General features: G+C 39.1%; 3 protein-coding genes across 5 annotated transcripts in view; 2 read left to right on the top strand and 1 right to left on the bottom strand.

The window, feature by feature from the left end:
- Positions 1–23042, bottom strand: part of GTF2F2 (general transcription factor IIF subunit 2) — a gene marked incomplete at its 5' end in the record, with an annotated part of 154595 nt that overhangs the window by 77359 nt on the left and 54194 nt on the right. The gene's annotated exons all lie outside the window — the stretch shown is intronic.
- Positions 9370–10094, top strand: LOC307065237 (SIN3-HDAC complex-associated factor; the record flags this gene model as incomplete). The annotated part of the gene is made up of 1 exon (XM_079722062.1): positions 9370–10094. The coding sequence occupies one exon, from the start codon at positions 9370–9372 to the stop codon at positions 10033–10035; it is 666 nt and encodes a 221-aa protein (XP_079578188.1). The 3' UTR covers positions 10036–10094.
- On the top strand, positions 17789–18568 carry KCTD4 (potassium channel tetramerization domain containing 4; the record flags this gene model as incomplete). The annotated part of the gene is made up of 1 exon (XM_079722058.1): positions 17789–18568. One exon carries the CDS (start codon positions 17789–17791, stop codon positions 18566–18568), a length of 780 nt encoding a protein of 259 aa, XP_079578184.1.

Here is a 23042-nt window from a genome sequence, read left to right as displayed (position 1 = left end):
GGGCAAAGCTGCAATCCCTATGTTATTAAGAAGGTGTTTCTTACTGTATTCAAATTTGTCAATTGATGTTCTGATCTCTATCTAATACTCAGGGATTTTAGGAATAAAAGATCATGCTCAGATATCAATAAACCTACAGAGTCAGCATTTGATTAATTACCTCAAAAGCAACAAAATGAGCAGTTATATAAGTACTCCCCAAAATTATCTGTTTATGCAATATGTTTTCTTATAATGATATTCAAATTACAAACATGCCTAAATAGCTAGGAATTCCCAATTTTAAACCAAATACTGAAACCATAATTTGAGGACTAGACTTAGGATTAGAAAACATCTCGGCTTCCTCACTCCTACTACTGTTCTTCAACTTTTCCCCTACGGACTGGGAGAAAGAAGGTTTACATACATTCCTATACAAGGGATGTTGTAATGCTCATCAAAGAGTACCTGTGAATGACAAGACTGGCTGTCCGGAAGTAGAAGAGTGGTTACGTAAGGTACAAAATCGAAGATGGAGGCCTTAAATGTACAAAGGAGTTTGGATTGTTCTAAGAGTCTACAGAAGCCATGACAAACTTTTCGTCAAATAAATAACTTAGAGAACATTTTAAAAACAAACATTTGTATGTTTTACTGTTTACAAGGCAAGTTCACAAGTTATCATTCCTCCTATACTTCACAGTAGTCTCCTTTTTGCTTGTTATATATAATTAATCAATAAAAATCCTCAAATACAGATGTGGGCATAATGTTGTAATGCTATACAAACAGACATAATCCCTAATCTAAAAGTTGCTTTCATGAATAAGAGGTTGGCTCTACCTCTCCACACCAGCTTCCTAGTTCCCAGTTCCCTCTTCCTCTTTCTCCTCTTGCCCTTCCAGTCCTCTAACTCTGAGTCCCCAGAACCAGCCTCTGGCCCCATAGATGTATGGCCGCCCCACTGCAGGACCTCTGGTTTGCTGGCAGCTGTGTCTCAGAAAAAGCTGTCTTCAGCAAGTCAGAAGCAGTTCCCTGCTGGTATTCCCAGAGTCTGGTGGAACGCCTAACACATACCGTGTGGCTGACAGGTTCTTGGTGCTCCCGCCAGGTGTCAGGCCTGAGCCTCTGAGGTGAGAGAGCCAAGTTCAGGACACTGGTCCACCACAGACCTCCCTGGTAGTATCAGTTGGTGAGAGCTCTCCAAAAGATCTCCATCTCAACGCTAAGACCCAGCTCCACTCAACGACCAGCAAGCTCCAGTGCTGGACACCCCATGCCAAACAACTACCAAGACAGGAACACAACCCCACCCATTAGCAGAGAGGCTGCCTAAAATCGTAATAAGTTGACAGACACCCCAAAACACATCACCAGACGCGGTCCTGCCCATCAGAAAGACAAGATCTAGCCTCATCCACCAGAACACAGGCACCAGTCCCCTCCACCAGGAAGCATACAAAACCCACTGAACCAACCTTACCCACTGGGGGCAGACACCAAAAACAACGGGAACTATGAACCTTCAGCCTCTGAAAAGGAGATGCCAAACACAGTAAGTTAAACAAAATGAGAAGACAGAGGAATACAAAGCAGATGAAGGAGCAAGGTAAAAACCCACCAGGTCAAACAAATGAAGAAGAAATAGGCAGTCTACCTGAAAAAGAATTCAGAGTAATGATACTAAAGATGATCCAAAATCTTGGAAACAGAATGGAGACAATACAAGAAATGCTTAACAAGGACCTAGAAGAACTAAGGAGCAAGCAAACAATGATGAACAAAACAATAAATGAAATTAAAAATTCTCTAGAAGGAATCAATAGCAGAATATCTGAGGCAGAAGAATGGATAAGTGACCTGGAAGATAAAACAGTGGAAATAACTACTGCAGAGCAGAATAAAGAAAAAAGAATGAAAAGAATTGAGGACAGTCTCAGAGACCTCTGGGACAACATTAAATGCACCAACATTTGAATTATAGGGATCCCAGAAAAAGAAGACAAAAAGAAAGGGACTGAGAAAATACTTGAAGAGATTATAGTTGAAAACTTCCCTAATATGGGAAAGGAAATAGTCAATTAAGTCCAGGAAGCACAGAGAGTCCCATACAGGATACATCCAAGGAGAAACATGCCAAGACACATATGCATCAAACTATCAAAAATTAAATACAAAGAAAAAATATTAAAAGCAGCAAGGGAAAAGCAACAAATAACATACAAGGGAATCCCCATAAGGTTAACAGCTGATCTTTCAGCAGAAACTATGCAAACCAGAAGGGTGTGGCAGGACATATTTCAAGGGATGAAAGGGAAAAACCTACAACAAAGATTACCCAGAAAGGATCTCATTCATATTCGGCACAGAAATTAAAACCTTTATAGACAAGCAAAAGCTAAGAGAATTCAGCACCACCAAACCAGCTTTACAACAAATGCTAAAGAACTTCTCCAGGCAGGAAACACAAGAGAAGGAAAAGACCTACAACAACAAACCCAAAACAATTAAGAAAATTGTAATAGGAACATATATCGATAATTACCTTAAATGTAAATGGAATAAATGCTCCAACCAAAAGACATAGACTGGCTGAATGGATACAAAAACAAGACCCATATATATGCTGTCTACAAGACACCCACTTCAGACCTAGGGACACATACAGACTGAAAGTGAGGGGATGGAAAAAGATATTCCATGCAAATGGAAATCAAAAGAAAGCTGGAGTAGCAATTCTCATATCAGACAAAATAGACTTTAAAATAAAGACTATTACAAGAGACAAAGAAGGACACTACATAATGATCAAGGGATCAATCCAAGAAGAAGATATAAAATTGTAAATATTCATGCACCCAACATAGGAGCACCTCAATACCTAAGGCAAATGTTAACGGCCATAAAAGGGGAAATTGACAGTAACACAATAACAGTAGGGGACTTTAACACCCCACTTTCACCAATGGACAGATCATCCAAAATGAAAATAAGGAAACACAAGCTTTAAATGACACATTAAACAAGATGGATTTAATTTATATTTATAGGATATTCCATCCCAAAACAACAGAAAACACTTTCTTCTCAAATGCTCATGGAATATTCTCCAGGATAGATCATACCTTGGGTCACAAATCAAGCCTTGGTAAATTTAAGAAAATTGAAATTGTATCAAGTATCTTTTCTGACCACAATGCTATGAGACTGGATATCAATTACAGGAAAAAGAAATACAAACACATGGAGGCTAAACAATATGCTACTAAATAACCAAGAGATCACTGAAGAAATCAAAGAGGAAATCAAAAAATACCTAGAAACAAATGACAATGAAAATACGATGACCCAAAACCTACGGGATGCAGCAAAAGCAGTTCTAGGAGGGAAGTTTATAGCAATACAATCCTACCTCAAGAAACAAGAAAAATCTCAAATAAACAACCTAACCTTACACCTAAAGCAATGAGAGTAAGAAGAACAAAAAAAAAAACCCCAGTTAGCAGAAGGAAAGAAATCATAAATATCAGATCAGAAATAAATGAAAAAGAAGTGAAGGAAACGATAGCAAAGACCAATAAAACTAAAAGATGGTTCTTTGAGAAGAAAAACAAAATTGATAAACCATTAGCCAGACTCATCAAGAGAAAAAGGGAGAAGACTCAGATCAATAGAATTAAAAATGAAAAAGGAGAAGTAACAACAGACACTGCAGAAATACAAAGGATCATGAGAGATTACTACAAGCAACTATATGCCAATAAAATGGACAACCTGGAAGAAAACAACAATTTCTTAGAAAAGCACAACCTTCTGAGACTGAACCACGAATAAATAGAAAATATAAACAGACCAATCACAAGCACTGAAATTGAAACTGTGATTAAAAATCTTCCAACAAACGAAAGTCCAGGACCAGATGGCTTCACAGGTGAATTCTATCAAACATTTAGAAAAGAGCTAACAGACATCCTTCTCAAACTCTTCCAAAATACAGCAGAGGGAGGAACACTCCCAAACTCATTCTATGAGGCCATCATCACCCTGATACCGAAACGAGACAAAGACGTCACAAAAAAAGAAAACTATAGGTCAACATCACTGATGAACATAGGTGCAAAAACCCTCAACAAAATACTACCAAACAGAGTCCAACAGCACATTAAAAGGATCATACACCATGATCAAGTGGGATTTATCCCAGGAATGTAAGTATTCTTCAATATACGCAAATCAATCAATGTGATAAACCATATTAACAAACTGAAGAATAAAAACCATATGATCATCTCAACAGACACAGAGAAAGCTTTTGACAAAATTCAACACCCATTTATGACAAAAACCCTCCAGAAAGTAGGCACAGAGGGAACTTACCTCAACGTGATAAAGGCCATATATGACAAACCCACAGCCAACATCGTTCTCAACAGTGAAAAACTGAAACCATTTCTACCAAGATCAGGAACAAGACAAGGTTGCCCACTATCACCACTATTATTCAACATAGTTTGGAAGTTTTAGCCATAGCAATCAGAGAAGAAAAAGAAATAAAAGGAATCCAAATCTGAGAAGAAGAAGTAAAACAGTCACCGTTTGCAGACGACATGATACTATACACAGAGAATCCTAAAGATGCTACCAGAAAACTACTAGAGCTAATCAATGAATCTGGTAAAGTAGCAGGACACAAAATTAATGCACAGAAATCTCTCGCATTCCTATACACTAATGATGAAAAATCTGACAGAGAAATTAAGGAAACACTCCCATTTACCACTGCAACAAAAAGAGTAAAATACCTAGGAATAAACCTACCTAAGGAGACAAAAGACCTATATGTAGAAAATTATAAGACACTGATGAAAGAATATTAAAGATGATACAAACAGATGGAGAGATACACCGTGTTCTTGAATTGGAAGAATCAACATTGTGAAAATGACTATACTACCCAAAGCAATGTACAGATTCAATGCAATCCCTAACAAACTACCAATGGCATTTTCTACACAACTAGAACAAAAAAACTGCACAATCTGTATGGAAGCACAAAAGACCCCGAACAGCCAAAACAATCTTGAGAAAGAAATATGGAGCTGGAAGAATCAGGCTCTTGGACTTCAGACTATACTACAAAGCTACAGTAATCAAGACAGTATGGTACTGTCACAAAAAACAGAAATATAAATCAATGGAACAGGACAGAAAGCACAGAGATAAACCCACACACCTATGGTCACCTTATGTTTGATAAAGGAGGCAAGAATATAGAATGGAGAAAAGACAGCCTCTTCAATAAGTGGTGCTGGGAAAACTGGACAGTTACATGTAAAAGAATGAAATTAGAACACTCCCTAATACCATACACAAAAATAAGCTCAAAATGGATTAAAGACCTAAATGTAAGGCCAGACACTATAAAACTCTTAGAGGAAAACACAGGCAGAACACTCCATGACATAAATAACAGCAAGATCCTTTTTGACCCACCTCCTAGAGAAATGGAAATAAAAACAAAAATAAATAAATGGGACCTAATGAAACTTAAAAGCTTTTGCATAGCAAAGGAAACCAGAAACAAGACAAAAAGATAACCCTCAGAATGGGAGAAAATATTTGCAAACAAAGCAACTGGCAAAGGATTAATCTCCAAAATATACAAGCAGCTCAATATCAAAAAAACAAACAACCCAATCCAAAAATGGGCAGAAGACCCAAACAGACATTTCTCCAAAGAAGATATACAGATTGCCAACAAACACATGAAAGGATGCTCAACATCATTAATTATTAGAGAAATTCAAATCAAAACTACAATGAGATGTCATCTCACACTGGTCAGAATGGCCATCATCAAAAAATCTACAAATAATAAATGCTGGAGAGGGTGTGGAGAAAAGGGAACCCTCTTGCACTGTTGGTGGGAATGTAAATTGATACAGCCACTATGGAGAACAGTATGGAGGTTCTTTAAAAAACTAAAACTAGAACTACCATATGACCCAGCAATCCCACTACTGGGCATATACCCTGAGAAAACCATAATTCAGTAAGAGTCATGTACCATAATGTTCACTGCAGCACTATTTACAATAGCCAGGACATGGAAGCAACCTAAGTGTCCATCAACAGATGAATGGATAAAGAAGATGTGGCACATATATACCATGGAATGTTACTCAGCCATAAAAAGAAACGAAATTGAGTTATTTGTAGTGAGGTGGATGGACCCAGAGTCTGTCATACAGGGTGAAGTAAGTCAGAAAGAGAAAAACAAATACTATATGCTAACACATATATATGGAGTCTAAAAAGAAAAAAAAAAGGTTCTGAAGAACCTAGGGGCAGAACAGGAATAAAGACACAGATGTAGAGAATGGACTTGAGGACACAGAGAGAGGGAAGGGTAAGCTGGGACGAAGTGAGAGAATGGCATGGATATATATACACTACCACTCACTTTGTTATACAGCAAAACTTACACACCATTGTAAAGCAATTATACTCCAGTAAAGATGTTAACAAAAAATAGACAAATGCGGGGCTTCCCTGGTGGCGCAGTGGTTGAGAATCTGCCTGCTGATGCAGGGGACACGGGTTCGTGCCCCGGTCTGGGAAGATTCCACATGTCGCGGAGCGGCTGGGCCCGTGAGCCATGGCCGCTGAGCCTGCGCGTCCGGAACCTGTGCTCCGCAACGGGAGAGGCCACAACAGTGAGAGGCCCACGTACCGCAAAAAAAAAAAAAAGACAAATGGATAAAGAAAAAAAAGATAAGTTGAATAAAACCCAGAAATAAAATATAGTTTTATTTTAAAAAATGAAGTAATGCTGTGTTGTAATAATAAATGAAAAGGAAAATCATAGTACAGTGATAGTTTGTCTTAGTTAGACCTTCATCAAAGGGTGTGATCCAGCTTCAGCTGTTGCACTTGAAATTAGAGAGAATTCAAAACCAATAGCAGGGCTTCCCTGATGGCGCAGTGGTTGGGAGTCCGCCTGCCGATGCAGGGGACGTGGGTTCGTGCCCCGGTCCGGGAAGATCCCACATGCCGCGGAGCGGCTAGGCCCATGAGCCATGGCTGCTGAGCCTGCGTGTCCGGAGCCTGTGCTCCGCAACGGGAGAGGCCACAACAGTGAGAGGCCTGCGTACCGCAAAAAAAAAAAATAGCAAATGTGATTAAATGGACAGAAAAACAAATCCTTCTAGGAAAGATTAAGTCTCCTGGAGAAAAGACTTTTACTATAGTGCTTCATTACAGTTAAATAGTGCCAAACACTGTGCTAGATGTGATGAGGGGTACAAAGGAAGAAAAATATAGACTCCTGCACTTAGAAAGCCTGTAATATGGTTGAGGGATACAATATTAATATAGACCATCTGATGACACATTTTTAAATCAACTGAATATGATTCAAGTTTCATTACTTTCATCCTCAATAACTCCTGTTCTCTTCACTATGTTTAGGAATAGTAGTAAAACCACATACTAGTTTAGTTCTTTACAATTTTCAAGACACTTTAATAGTAAGTGATCCTCATAACTACAGAGTAGAAATTATGCCCTCATCATTAAGAACTCCTTTGAGGGCTTCCCTGGTGGCGCAGTGGTTGAGAGTCAGCCTGCCGATGCAGGGGACGCGGGTTCGTGCCCCAGTCCGGGAGGATCCCACTTGCCGCGGAGCGGCTGGGCTTGTGGGCCATGGCTGCTGGGCCTGCGCATCTGGAGCCTGTGCGCCGCAACGGGAGAGGCCACGGCAGTGAGAGGCCCGCGTACCGCAAAAAAAAAAGAACTTCTTTGAGATAAGTTCCCCTTCCTGAGCTCATCAATTTCCTGAATATGGTTGGTCTTCAACTCTGCTTGATCCTAAGAATCACCTGGGAAGCTTTTTTTTTTGTGCTATGCGGGCCTCTCACTGTTGTGGCCTCTCCCGTTTCAGAGCACAGGCTCCAGATGCACAGGCTCAGTGGCCATGGCTCAGCGGCCATGGCTCATGGGCCCAGCCGCTCCGCGGCATGTGGGATCTTCCCAGACCGGGGCACGAACCCATGTCCCCTGCATCGGCAGGCAGACTCTCAACCACTGCGCCACCAGGGAAGCCCTAGGAAGCTTTTTAAAAACTACTGGGCCCACTGTCAGAGATTCTGCCTTAATTGCACTGTGTGGGCAAGAGGTGTTTTTACAACCTCGCTAGATAATTCTAATATGCAGCAGCCAAGGTTGAGAACTACTGCCCTGATATTTCTCTCCTCCTCTCCCCTACATTTTTTCCTCTTGCTGTATCTCTGGTAATTTTATTTTCTGGTGGTATGGGGATAACAGCTTATAGAACTGCTCAAATATTTCATCAAATCTAAGATACCATCAATTGCAATAGTCACCATCATTTTATGTGCCACCAAGAAAGACAAAATACTACCATGAAAATTTTACAAGCCAATGATTTTAAGACATACCCTGATTTCAGAAATGTTAAACGTGAAAAATTGTGCAATATGATAGACTTCTCCATCCCTGATTTGCAATCACTCTACTCTGTGTAAGAAACTCCGTTTCCTCCTATGAACCATGATATCCTGTCCTGCTGGTTCAGGACCCCCTCTCTCCTCAACACCATGTCATCACTGAAGACACAAGAGAATCTAAAATCAAGATGACAACAGGACGGACATTGGTAGGGCACAGCGTCAGCAGCAGAGACTCTTTGGGTTACTGATTTCATAACAATATTAATTTTACAACTTTTCAAAGTCATGTCCCTCATTTTGAGATTGTAGACAATGGCTATTAACTTAAGACATCTCCTTCTGAAAGAGGAGGCAAAATCCCATCTTGCCAAATAGCACTATAAAAATGAGTTCTACACAATATAATTTCAGTGTTCATTTGATGGCTCATAGAAGTGCTTTGCTCATCTAGTTACAATAAAATTTTCCAGTGAATAATAATGCATAGTCTGCACTTCAAAAAAAAAAGCAAACTCATTTTTAAAAACTTAAATGACTTCTGCCTACAGAATTATAAAATACAGGTTTCCCTGAAATACTCATCTCCCAAAATACATTTAAAATATGAATTAATGTGATGTGTAAATTGTTTTCAAGATTACCTCTGTAATGAAAAGCAAAGAAACTTGGAATGGAATTTTGTCAGAACTTCTCATTTAGTCTGTCATTTTTATTTGTGCTCCTTTTGATACAGAGTGTTTTCATCTTTTCTACACTCCTCAAGTGAGGTTTAAAAATTTGCTGATGATCTAGACAAGGCAGTTGAGGAGGAGGGAGCGATTGGGAGGTGGGCTTGGCTTGGTGTGCGCTCCGCACCTCGGGAACGTTATTGCGCGTGGAACGTCTGCTTTTGGCAGATTATCGCCCAGAAGAAAAGATGTTTGGTTTTCACAAGCCAAAGATGTACCGAAGTATAGAGGGCTGCTGTATTTGCAGAGCTAAATCCTCTAGTTCTCGATTCACTGACAGTAAACGCTATGAAAAGGACTTCCAGAGCTGTTTTGGGTTACATGAGACTCGTTCAGGAGACATCTGTAATGCCTGTGTCCTGCTTGTGAAAAGATGGAAGAAATTGCCAGCAGGATCAAAAAAAAACTGGAATCATGTGGTAGATGCAAGGGCAGGACCCAGTCTAAAGACTACCCTGAAACCAAAGAAAGTGAAAACTCTATCTGGAAACAGGATAAAAAGCAACCAGATCAGTAAACTGCAGAAGGAATTTAAACGTCACAATTCTGATGCTCACAGTACCACCTCAAGTGCCTCTCCAGCTCAATCTCCTTGTTATAGTAACCAGTCAGATGATGGCTCAGATACAGAGATGGCTTCTGGCTCTAACAGAACGCCAGTGTTTTCCTTTTTAGATCTCACATACTGGAAAAGACAGAAAATATGCTGTGGCATTATCTATAAAGGCCGTTTTGGGGAAGTCCTCATCGACACACATCTATTCAAGCCTTGCTGCAGCAATAAGAAAGCAGCTGCTGAGAAGCCGGAGGCGCAGGGGCCAGAGCCTCTGCCCATCTCCACTCAGGAGTGGTGACTGAGGTTGATGTAGAAGGGGAACAAAAAAATGAGTTAAATTTTGGAAAACACCAACAAAATGACCCTCCTATTTTTAACTTGGATACCTGTTATTCTGCCAAAAGTTGATTTCTAGAATAGTTTTGAGTGGGTTATTTTCCCTCCAGTTCCACAAAGTCTGAAGCCAGTATCTAGCTTACTAAAAGAAAAAAAAAGAAGTGTACATAATATTTAAGATGCTGAGTATTTCATAGGAAAGCTGAATGCTGCTGTAAAGTGCTCTTTAAGGCTTTTTAAAAAAAAAAAATCCCCTTCTAATGAATGAAATTAGGGGAATTTAAGGGGACAGAGATGGGATTTGTTGTATGATAAACGTATGTAGTTTTAGTCTTTCTATATTGAGAAGCGGTGGTTGGGGCATTTTTTTTTTTTTTTTTTTTTTTTTTTTTTTTTGTGGTATGCGGGCCTCTCACTGTTGTGGCCTCTCCCGTTGCGGAGCACAGGCTCCGGATGCGCAGGCTCAGCAGCCATGGCTCACGGGCCCAGCCGCTCCGCGGCATATGGGATCCTCCCAGACCGGGGCACGAACCCGTATCCCCTGCATCGGCAGGCGGACTCTCAACCACTGCGCCACCAGGGAGGCCCTGGGGCATTTTTTAAGATGGCTGGCTACACTTGTTTTCCTTCGTTATAATAAATTTGTCATAACTCAGTAAACACAGACTTGCCCCTAGAGGTAGTTGTTAATAACTTTGAAATATTAAGGTGTTGCCAAGGTTCTGATGATTCAAACCTGTACTACTGAATATTAAGCAGGACGGACTAAGCTCTCTAGTGCGAATATCTTGAAGGAGTAATTTCTAAATATACAGAGGTAACTTGACTGTATATGTTGCATCCTGTGTCACCTCCCTCCATACTGATATTTGATAAAGTTTTTAATTTATATGAAACTTCTAAAGCAGAATCAAAGTTCCTCTTGGGGAAATGTCAAATCTTTAGGATAGGCAATCCTATATGAATAGTACCAAAGCATTACCCCTTGGTAGAGAATGCACTCTATTAAAAACGTTAAATTATCTGAAAAATAAAATGTGCAAGTCTTCAGGATGGCACATGAAAAAAACAAAGGTTAATGCTTCTTGGGGCACATTTCTCAGAGGGCTTGCAAGTGTGTAAATAATTTGTTTATGTTACATGACTGGTGACTTCATTGAAAATCTGCACAACTCAGTTTTAGCTCTGGATTACTTCGGTTGACCTTTGTGAAGGTTTTATCTGTGTAGAATGGTTGTTTGACTTGTTTTAACCTATTAGGGTTTTGGGTTTTGGGTTTTTGTTTTTTGTTTTTCATTCTATATTAAAGTAAAATTCTACTAAAAGAAAAGAGGTGTGTGTTAATGCTGAGTGGGTTGGTTTTGGTTTGGTTTCTTTTAGTCAGGCTTTCTGAACATTGAGGTGTTAGATTATACATCCTAAACGTGGAGCTCTTCAATTGTAAAACCTTCATTAAAAGCTTTTTACTTGAACCCCCCAAAAATAAATAAATAAATAAAAATTTGCTGATGCTGCAAAGTTTCCTGGGCTTCTTTGAAGACTCAGTTCAACACTGCAAAACATTTACAAGCTTATTCATCTGACTGGAATTACACATCCACATCACCTTCCTGCCAAAAGCTATACTGAATGTGTCCTAGGAGGACTTCAGCACTCTGCACAGGTGGTGAGGTACTGTGGTCAGTCAGCTCCATAAGGTAGTGAGGTAGTACTTGTGGGGATGGAAGCCCAGTACAAGACAACATCTAATTTTGCAGAAAAATTTTATATTTCAAAATGAAACTAAAGTGTGTTTTTTTTTTTGCGGTACATGGGCCTCTCACTGTTGTGGCCTCTCCCGTTGCAGAGCACAGGCTCCGGACGTGCAGGCTCAGTGGCCATGGCTCACGGGTCCAGCCGCTCTGCGACATGTGGGATCTTCCCAGACTGGGGCACGAACCCGTGTCCCCTGCATCGGCAGGCGGATTCTCAACCACTGCGCCACAAGGGAAGCCCGAAACTAAAGTTTTGATGTTCAAATAGAATTAGATTAACACAGAAAAATCCTTGATTCTTAAAATATGTTAATACATTACACTGTGTAATTTATTTATGTTTTTTAACACCAAAAAAGAGGCTAAAATAACATGATTACAGCTGAATATCAAAGTGAATATTTCTCACATTCAATGCTATCAACGGGAGGCTATGAAGAACAAGAAAGCCACACATTAAAAAAGAGAGGGGCTTCCCTGGTGGCGCAGTGGTTGAGAGTCCGCCTGCCGATGCAGGGGACGCGGGTTCATGCCCCGGTCGGGGAAGATCCCACATGCTGTGGAGTGGCTGGGCCCGTGAGCCATGGCTGCTGGGCCTGCACGTCTGGAGCCTGTGCTCCGCAATAGGAGAGGCCACAACAGTGAGAGGCCTGCGTACCGCAAAAAAAAAAAAAAAAAGGTTCTGGGAGAGGGCTTCCCTGGTGGCGCAGTGGTTGAGAGTCCGCCTGCTGATGCAGGGGACACAGGTTCGTGCCCCAGTCTGGGAGGATCCCACATGCCGCGGAGCAGCTGGGCTCGTGAGCCATGGCCGCTAAGCCTGCACGTCCGGAGCCTGTGCTCTGCAACGGGAGAGGCCACAATAGTGAGAAGCCCGCGTACCGCAAAAAAAAAAAAAAAAGAGAAACTCAGCTTGTGAAAGAAAGGTATAGGAAGATCAAGGCAAAAAGGAATCAGAGGACATGAAAGTCAGATGGCCAAAGGTTAGCCAGATTTTGGAAAATGAACAGATAAAGATATCACTGCAGAATCAAGTAGATGGGTATAAATTCAAGTGAAGAAGAAAGACACAGATCAATAAGCCTTAAAAAATCTGCAAAAGACCAGGGCAGAGACATAGTGCCAGCTTTAAGTGAAAATTGACAGCTACTGCTCTTTCTGTAGTTGGGTTTACTTTCTTCCTAAGGTAATAGGAAATAATCTTTTTTTAAAAACAGGCATTAATGTATGCAGGTGAAAATAACCGAAAAGATTTGGTAGAGACAGAGAATGAGGAAACAGAAGCCCAGTGTTTTTAATAAAGGCAGCTTCTGAGACCATCCCTTTTCCTTGGAAAGGAGTGCTTGAATTTCAGAAAGTGATCTGTTGAGTCTAGGGGAATTATCAAATCTTCTATCTTCCAACCAAGAGAGATACCTTCTTGGTAAGGTTCCACTTCCTTCCATGGCAGGAGAGTATCTCTGGCATATAAATGGAGCAAGTATATATTATGGTCATGCTCTGTGTCAATAATGTTGATGACGATGACCTCGTTTCCCATCAAGAGTTGGTAGATAAGATAGGAATTCCCATTGGCCTGGAATAAATTCTGCCTAATGCAGACAGTGGAAGATGAGCATCACCATATTGTGGAAACGTTTTGCTAAAATTTGGTTAGGCATTGGGCCTAACCAATGAATATACTCATGACAAGAACCTGACAATGACACTGTTTACATCCTCAAAGTTGGCTATCATCAACAGGAACACAAATAACAAATGTTGGCAAGGATGTGGAGAAAAGGGAATCCTCATACACTGTTGATGGGAATGTAAATTGGTGCAGCCACTGTGGAAAACAGTATGGAGGTTTCTCAAAAACTAAAAACAGAGCTACCATATGACCCAGCAATTCCACTCCTAGGTATATATTCAGAGAACACTCTAATTCGAAAAGATACAGGCACCCAATGTTCATAGGAGCATTCTTTACAATTGCCAAGATATGAAAGCAACCTAAGTGTCCATCAACAGATGAATGGATAGAGAAGATACACACACACACACACACACACTCACGCACACACACACACACACACACACACACACACTGGAATACTACTCAGCCATAAAAAAGAATGAAATTTTGCCATTTGCACAACATGGATGGACTTGGAGGGTATTATGCTAAGTGAAATAGGTCAGACTGAAAAAGACAAATACTATGTGATATCACTTATATGTGAAATCTAAAAAATAAAACAAAACAAAACAAAACAAAACAAAAAAAGAAAGGCAGATAACACCAGGTGTTGGAAAAAATGTGGGGAAACAGGAAACCACAGGCACTGCTGGTGAGAGAGTGCACTGATAGAGCTGATCTCGGGAGTCATCTGGCAGTTCTAAGTGAAACTGAACATGGCCAGTAAGCCCTCAAATTTCCAGACACCCATAAGAGGACATGCTTGAAACTGTTCATCACAGCAAGGGATTGAGGCAGCCTGGGTGTCCATCACTAGGGAATCAAAAACAACATTTATTGGGTATGTAAGTGTGAAATACCATGTGCCATCCACAAGTAGTGAAACAGATGTATACATGGCAGCATGAACTAATTAAAAAAACAGAGTTGAATGAAAGAAGTAAGAAACAGATATATATATATATATATATATATATATATGGGAAAATACATCTTCAAAGTTGACTAAAGGGCTCTTTTATATGGGTGATTACAGATGTCTATGACAGACACTTTTTAAAAAATATATCTTTCTGCCTGCAAAGCGGATGAAATCTTCAAGTCTAGTGGTCAAGAGGACTAAAGCGAGCTACTCTTTTTTTTTTTGTGGTACGTGGACCTCTCACTGTTGTGGCCTCTCCCGTTGTGGAGCACAGGCTCCAGACGCGCAGGCTCAGCGGCCATGGCTCACGGGCCCAGCCGCTCCACGACACGTGGGATCTTCCCGGACCGGGGCACGAACCCATGTCCCCTGCATCGGCAGGCGGACTCTCAACCACTGCGCCACCAGGGAAGCCTGCGAGCTAATCTTTGATGTGTAGGTTAAGTCCTTCTGCTGAAACCACTGAACTGATTACTTCCAGTTTGTACCTGCAGTGAGGCAGAGAAATGTAGTCACATAAACCGTGGATGTTTGCCTTGGAATAGTTATTGAAGCACCATTTTTACAGTTTTAGGGATGTGTGGACTTGATTGACATGACTCTCCCCACCCTACAGCCCCCAAAGCAGGTAAATACAAGCTTAAAAAAGACTAAAAAGAAGACAACCTGGCTTTCTCCTAAGGGGCATATGAACCACCACAGCAGCAATGATCAACAAAGCCCCGTGATTTCTGTAAACTGCAATCATCTTGCTTTAATGGGGATGGAGTGGAGTAATGCAGAGAAGCTGGGACCTACTGGGTACCATTTTTCTTTCTTAAGACCACAAGTTGGGAGCAATAGGACATAAAAGAAAAGTCCTATGGATTCTTATCAGCTTCCAGTCAGTCAAGGCTTCTGTTACACTATTGTTGCCAGGTCACAGCTGGCAAACAAATCATACAGGTCAGGTCTGCAGAAGCCAGGAACATCAGAGGGAAGTCTAAAGAGAAAGAGCGGTCAAGGGTTAGAGGCACATGATAGGGTGGTTCAGAGTCTGTCAAGGCAAGCCAGCAGAAACAAAGAACACACACCAGCAATTTTAAAAACCAGAAAGCAGAAACCAGAAGTGAGCAAGTCAGCAAGTGTAAGGTGGCCCCGGGGGTGATGGCTGAAGGGATCAGTAGTCCAACTTCCTCCAGTCCTGCCTGCCTCACCTCCCCACCCCACGGAAGCAAATTCTCCAGCAGCACTAGCTTTAGGGCTCCCCCAGGAAGGCATCTATAAACAGGCCAAACAGTGTATAAGGAAGTAGACTAAGCCTTACATAGAATTCAACTACATCACTTTATTTAAACATAGAAAGAAAATTCTAGCACAGTCTCCACCACTATACTACAGTTATGTTCTATCGATTCTGGTGTCCCACAAAGTTCACTGAAACAGGACTATAACTGTAAATGAAATTGGCATGCCTCTGCTGGTTTTGCCATTACATGGTGCTACTCATGTGCAATGACTATTAACACAAGAATTCTGTTTCTAAAGTTGTACCCCCCAAATCTATTCAATATTTCAGAAGAAGTCATAGCCATAGGTAAGACCTGATTCCAAAACCACAAAATCAACACACATGAAATGATTAGAATATAATAGTTAAACTCTTCTTAAATGATGCAGTACTGAGAGGAAGCTTTAGTCAAAATGTTGGCTTACTATGAACAAGTTGTAAAGTTCTACATAAAACACTAAAAACTCTCGAGAAGTCAATCTTATCTTTGGTTCAATTTCATGGTCTCAAAGCAAAAACTCAGCCCTAAAAATGTTATGTCTTAGATTCCTAGTTTAATTTCAATGAACTTTTGATAAGCTCAAGGATACATAAATACTAAATTCAAAATGCACTATAATTAAAAGTAAAATTTTTATATCTGAAGAAAATCTAACATTGTTTACAGAAAATGCAAGGCAAGCATTTTTAGAAGAATCTGCACCAATATTTCTATCAACACAAAGTTGAAAAAATTTCAAATACCTTTAATGTAATAAAAATATAAATCAATTTAACAAAATCTGAAGTTTAATTCTGAGGATAATGCAGTTCCTCAGAATAATTTGGCAGGTAGATCAGCCAAATAATAGTGTACTGGGGACAATGCTCACATTTCTTACCACTGGGTCTTTAAATTCTAGAAATGAAAACTCAAGATCCCTAAAATGTTTTGGAAGGCAGGTTACAGCGGAAGGAGAAAAAAAAAAAAGAAAGGGGAAAAAAACCCACCACACTGACACTGTTCCAGCTCCAAAAAAAAAAAAAAAGGCAGCTAGGCTTTGGTCTTTTCTCTCCCTCTATGTGAACATTGAAAAAAAACCGACAGCGGCAAAAGAAACCCAACTAACTTGGCCCATGACACTATTTTACAGCAGGTATTTTGAATGTGTTTCTCTGTTATCTTCTCGAGGGAGCACATGCACACACGCACACACGCACAAACACACAGACACACGGTTACAGTATTTTCCACAGCAGTCCAAGTCTTTGTTCAGCAGCGAAGCACGTTTAGGGTGAAACAAGCTTATGAATATTCCATAGGCAATCTTAACCAAAAAAAAAAAAAAAAAAAGATTACTGTAAAACCTGTATATTTGATTTTTTATCTTTAGGGTAAAAAGCCAAAATAACAGAGACTTTTGTTAAAGGACATGAAGAAAATTTCTTCTCACTTGCTAAAGATCCACAAAGCAGAATCACAGGCAAATCCAATTAAATTCAAGTACAATGTCACAAACAACAAGTTTAAATATTCTCACTTGTGTCTCTAAAATGACTACACCACTTGTGAAATGTGTGGCTTTTTTTAGGAGAAAAAATTCTATACACCTAAGTCCTTTCTCTTTGGGTTTCCTACTTATGATTTACTTTAAAAAATGATACTAATTCAACATACATTATTCTCCAAAAGCTGACACTATTATTCAATATTAAGCCTGCCTGATTAATAAAAGACATTTAGAAGTGGGTAAAAATTCACACTTAGCTGGAGAATAAACATATGTAACTGCTTAACTGCCAATAGGAAATTCAATTTATTCAATAACTTTCATTACTTCAAAGAATCTACATGAAAACCTTTTCACAGCGAGTTCCTTCCCTGATACAGTTAAATGCAAATTATCTTTTTTCCCTCTTACTCCAGAAAGCTCCTGCATACATAGCTGATACGCCACCTACTGCAAAACCGAGCTGACAGCACAGGCAATGCTGCCAGCATTTCCATTCCATCACCAGGCTGGGGCTGAATAAAGGCGTGTTTGTGTGGTAGTGTTTCTTTTTAAAAAATCTCAACGCCAAGAAGAACAAGCTGAAATAGCATTTTCAAAAATGGAGCGTAAAATAAACAGAAGAGAAAAAGAAAAGGAGTATGAAGGGAAACACAACAGCCTGGAAGATGCTGACCAGGGAAAGAACTGCAAATCCACCCTGATGACCCTCAACGTTGGTGGATACTTATACATTACTCAGAAACAAACACTGACCAAGTACCCAGACACTTTCCTTGAAGGTATAGTAAATGGAAAAATCCTCTGCCCATTTGATGCCGATGGTCATTATTTCATAGACAGGGATGGGCTCCTCTTCAGGCATGTTCTAAACTTCCTACGAAATGGAGAACTTCTACTGCCAGAAGGGTTTCGAGAAAATCAACTTCTCGCACAAGAAGCAGAATTCTTTCAGCTCAAGGGACTGGCGGAGGAAGTGAAGTCCAGGTGGGAAAAAGAACAGCTAACACCCAGGGAGACTACTTTCTTGGAAATAACAGATAACCATGATCGCTCACAAGGACTGAGAATCTTCTGTAATGCTCCTGATTTCATATCAAAAATAAAATCTCGCATTGTTCTGGTGTCCAAAAGCAGGCTGGATGGCTTTCCAGAGGAGTTTTCAGTATCGTCAAACATCATTCAATTTAAATACTTCATAAAGTCTGAAAATGGAACTCGACTTGTACTGAAGGAAGACAACACCTTTGTCTGCACCTTGGAAACTCTTAAGTTCGAGGCCATAATGATGGCCTTAAAGTGTGGTTTTAGACTGCTGACCAGCCTGGATTGCTCCAAAGGGTCGATTGTTCACAGCGATGCACTTCATTTTATCAAGTAATTACCTGTGTCACGAACAAAGGCAACAAGCATGCAGCCAGCAAGCTTCGGAAAACCACAGCATCAAAGGCATCCCAAATAACGTGCCCAGCTAGCTCTGTACTCAGAGACCGGCTGCTAAGCAATTACTGTGAGCTAACGGTATGTAAATTCTATTGCTAAAGATGTCCTTCTCTAGGGTGTTCCTGCTGATCAGACTCGTACACTTAAAGTGAAAACAGTGATCTTCTACATATTGTAAATAAAGACTGAATGCTTTTGCTATTTGTTTATTTTTCCTTAAGCTGTCTTTCAATCAGAATGTCTTAAGTATTTGCACAATGAACAAGCATGTACATTATCTATCATTCCTTCAAGTAAATGGTAATAAAATATTTTAAGGGACTGTAAGATTTTAAATCCTTTCTACTTATGGCAAAAATCTACAAAGAAACTGAACTGGTAAAATTAACCATTGAGACCAAGACAGATATGCAGATCTACTAAAACAGAGCTGTGGTGAAACAAAATGAGATTGTAAGAATTAAAGTTATGGATTTGATTTTTAATGGTAGGCACCAAAAGCTTGATCATAGTTTCTGTATTTCATACTAGAATTACAGCTGAATTGATATATTGCTGAAAATTCCTAGAAAACTGCTTGATGACAATAATAAAAAAAAGAAAGCACTACTAACTTCTTTGCTTGTATTAATAATTATAGTAAAAAGTTAAATGTGTCACTTTTAAAACAAATAGTACCTTTTGATGACTTCACACAAAATTATGCATTGATGTGGTCAACTGGCAGGCTGCAGTAACCCTGGCTGGACTTGCAAATGACAAAAATCAGCCAATTCATTTCTTTGCAGGCTGAGCTCCAACACAGCATGGATAACTTAGTCTCAATACAGTAGTACATGGTATTAGAATAATGAAAGAGTCCATTTTCAGAATCGTCCTATCTATTCATTTTTCAAGCTCAAAAATATTAGATGAACATTACTAAACATCCTTATGAAAGAACTTTATTCTTCTCAGCACCACTTTTGATGCTAAACCTCAGACTCAGTGAGTTGTGGTAATTTCTTTGCTTCATACCAAATAAGAAGGTATTTTTAGAAATTAAGTTTTATATACGGCTATCTCAATTAAATAATCTAGAAACTTAGCTTTAAATGTGAGTGTATTTTTTTCCTCCCAAAGAACAGCTAAATCATCTATTTCTATGTCACTTATTTTCTTTGGTTTCTAAGAACAAATTACATTTTAAATTGGCTCCTTTAAAATTTAACCATTAAAACTGATAATTAAACCTTAACTTTAATAAACTTCAACAAAATATTTTTGAAAATCTTAACTGAGGTTACATAAGTTAGCATATAAGCCAAAAGTTTGCTTACACATAAAAACTCAGCAAAGCTAATATTCATTCTCAGAAGTATAACTGACTTCCCATTACAACATCTGAGGTAATACAAATGTTGGCTGTACATACTAAAAGAAATATTTAAAAACCTCTTGTACAAAAAAGTCCTTTAAAAATTCACATTAAAAACAAAAATCTCCACATCAACCACACAATCTTCTTTTTGTATTACAAGAAAAAATATTTCTATTAAAGCATCAAAATATCTCTTATGTACTTAAAAAATGGCTTAATCAAGATTTAAAAGAACTATGAAAACAGAAAAAAATAATAAAATCTATTTTAGCAGTCACTATAATTGAACTGTTTATATACCTCTCCAGCTTACAAGTTGACTTTTCCTTGGCATTTAGACTTTGTAATGAAAAAAAGGATAGTGATTTAATGTCAAAGAAAGATTTTCTCAAACAGGGTTTCATTACAGATAATAAAAATAGCCCTGACATCTCTTTCTACAGGAAATATAGCTGAACAAATCTCCTTAGAAGTATTATAAGTGAGGTTTTTGCATCAGTTCACAAAAAGAAAATTTAACTGTTATAACAAAATTATTGATGGAAACCATTACTTACAGAAATTTGTCACTCGTGTTTTTGTACATCTCTAAAAAATCGTTTCTGGAATGCATTTAATTTTTCCTCAAGCTTTTGATAAATCATATCCTAAAACAATTTAGGAATCTACAAGGAAATATGGCTAGATTGATAACTCTTGTGTAACTTTTCATAAATGTACCTTTTTAAATTCAAAATTACTTGCACTTGTATTTACATATTCAAGAGCCTAAATATTGTAAGTGTACAGAAAATATCTAGTTTTAAAATTTCACTATTTAAAAAAAAAACTTAGAAATACTTTCCATTCAAAAAATTCAAGAAATCATACAAAATGCCAACTGTAAGTCAGAGTGAAGCTGTCATAACATTTTTGTTTGCAGTCAATGAAGAATTTCTTCCTCAAATCTTTTCTCGTAAGTAAATATTGCTCCAAAGAATAAATCACAGGGCTTCCCTGGTGGCGCAGTGGTTGAGAGTCCGCCTGCCGATGCAGGGGACATGGGTTCGTGCCCCGGTCCGGGAAGATCCCACATGCCGCGGAGCGGCTGGGCCCGTGAGCCATGGCCGCTAAGCCTGCGCGTCCGCAGCCTGTGCTCCGCAACGGGAGAGGCCACAACAGTGAGAGGCCCGCGTACCGCAAAAAAAAAAAAAAAAAAAAAAAAAAAAAAAAAAAAAAAAAGAATAAATCACGAAGTGACTCGTCATCTTCTTTTTCAGAAGAAAGGTAATAAAAAATAGGTTACTGTACTTGCCCTGAGACAAACATATACATGCCTGTATTTGGAATTACACCACACAGTGATTCTGGCATTGCCCTTAAAATATTAAAAATAAACACATAGCTTATGGTGTACTATATTTCTAAAATGTGTGCAGTGTGCAGAACAAATGAAGGGAAATATTTATGAGACTTTTCAAATGATACAAAAAAGATGACTACCATCTCAGACTGAAGATCATGATACCAATTAAGCTTGTTCAGTTATTTTTTTAAAGAAAATTACTTATATTTCAAGTGCTATTTTTAAGATGATAAAAAGGTAACATTTATTATTTTATTACATGCCAGGTACCATGCTATGCACATATATTATCTCAATTAATTCTCACGATGACCCTAAGACAGGTACTATTTTTTCCTTCTCACAGATGAAGAAAGAGCCTAAGAGGGCTAAGGAACCTGCTAATAAGATCATACAGTTATTGAGAGGTAAAGGTGGAACCAACATTTGAAACCCAGCTATACCAGTTCCAGAGCCAGCAGGAACTATATCTGCTTTTGCAGGCCACTTATCTCTCTAACACCCGGAACCTGGTGTTAAACAGGTGAAAACAGGCATTCATGAAGAACATGCTAAATAAAGAATACCAAAATACAGGTTTGCCTCACTTGATAAAAATCTCACAATGCAGGTATTCTTAAAATGTTAAGTAAAACAGCTGAATTTTGGGAAAGCAAATAATATTTTAAATGTCATGTCGTGTCATTTAAAGAACATCAGATGAATCATCTCACAAGAATAAAGAATATCCCGAATCTGTATATTGGCAAATCTAGATTTTCACATGTCAGGTTTGCTGAAAAGGGGGGTTACTTTTTATGACTTATACAGTCCAAAGAACTGACATATTTTTCCTCATAGGAAAAAAATATGGCACAGTGAAACACACATGGGCTCTGGAGTCAGACTTGGGTTCAAATTCAATTAACTTCCACTAATTTGCTTACATGACCATAAATAAGATGCTTAACTTCTTTGACCTTCAACATCCTCACGGTAAAATGGAGATAATAATAACTAGTTGATAGAGCATTTATAAGGCTTAAATTCTAAATTACATGTAAAATGCCTCACCCATCACAGACTTCCCATAAGCACTGGTTATTATCTTATCCAGTGTAAAGGTTCCTTCATGAGATAACCATGAAGAACAGGCACAAAAATGCACATTTACATTAATTAGGCTTTCAACTTAGACATGAACAGAACAGAGGACTTTTGACAAATGCATGCTTAATACTGTGATGAATATTATAAGATACAAGAATCTACTTTAAATTAAATTGCTCCAGGCAAATGCAGTTTTCAACTTCATTAGTTTAAAAATACATATAATGAGTTTTTCTTGGGACTTTTATCTTCTAGCTTCATGCACAAAATCTACAAGATCAAAATAATCATTGCAGGGCTTCCCTGGTGGTGCAGTGGTTGAGAGTCCGCCTGCCGATGCAGGGGACACGGGTTCATGCCCCGGTCTGGGAAGATCCCACATGCTGCGGAGCGACTAGGCCCGTGAGCCATGGCTGCTGGGCCTGCGCGTCCAGAGCCTGTGCTCCGCAACGGGAGAGGCCACAGCAGTGAGAAGCCCACGTAATGCAAAAAAAAAAAAAAAAAATCATTGCAGCTGTTTTATCAGCAATTTAAACTCAGTCAGCAATAATATATGATACCATACTCTTAAAGATACCCCTGCGTAATAAATTATGATCAAATGTCTTAAATTGCAAT

This window comes from Hyperoodon ampullatus (genome assembly GCF_949752795.1).
Source record: "Hyperoodon ampullatus genome assembly, chromosome: 16".
Classification (NCBI taxonomy): domain Eukaryota; kingdom Metazoa; phylum Chordata; class Mammalia; order Artiodactyla; family Ziphiidae; genus Hyperoodon; species Hyperoodon ampullatus.
Note: the sequence above shows the minus strand (reverse complement) of the source record. Positions and strands in the feature narration are given on the sequence as shown.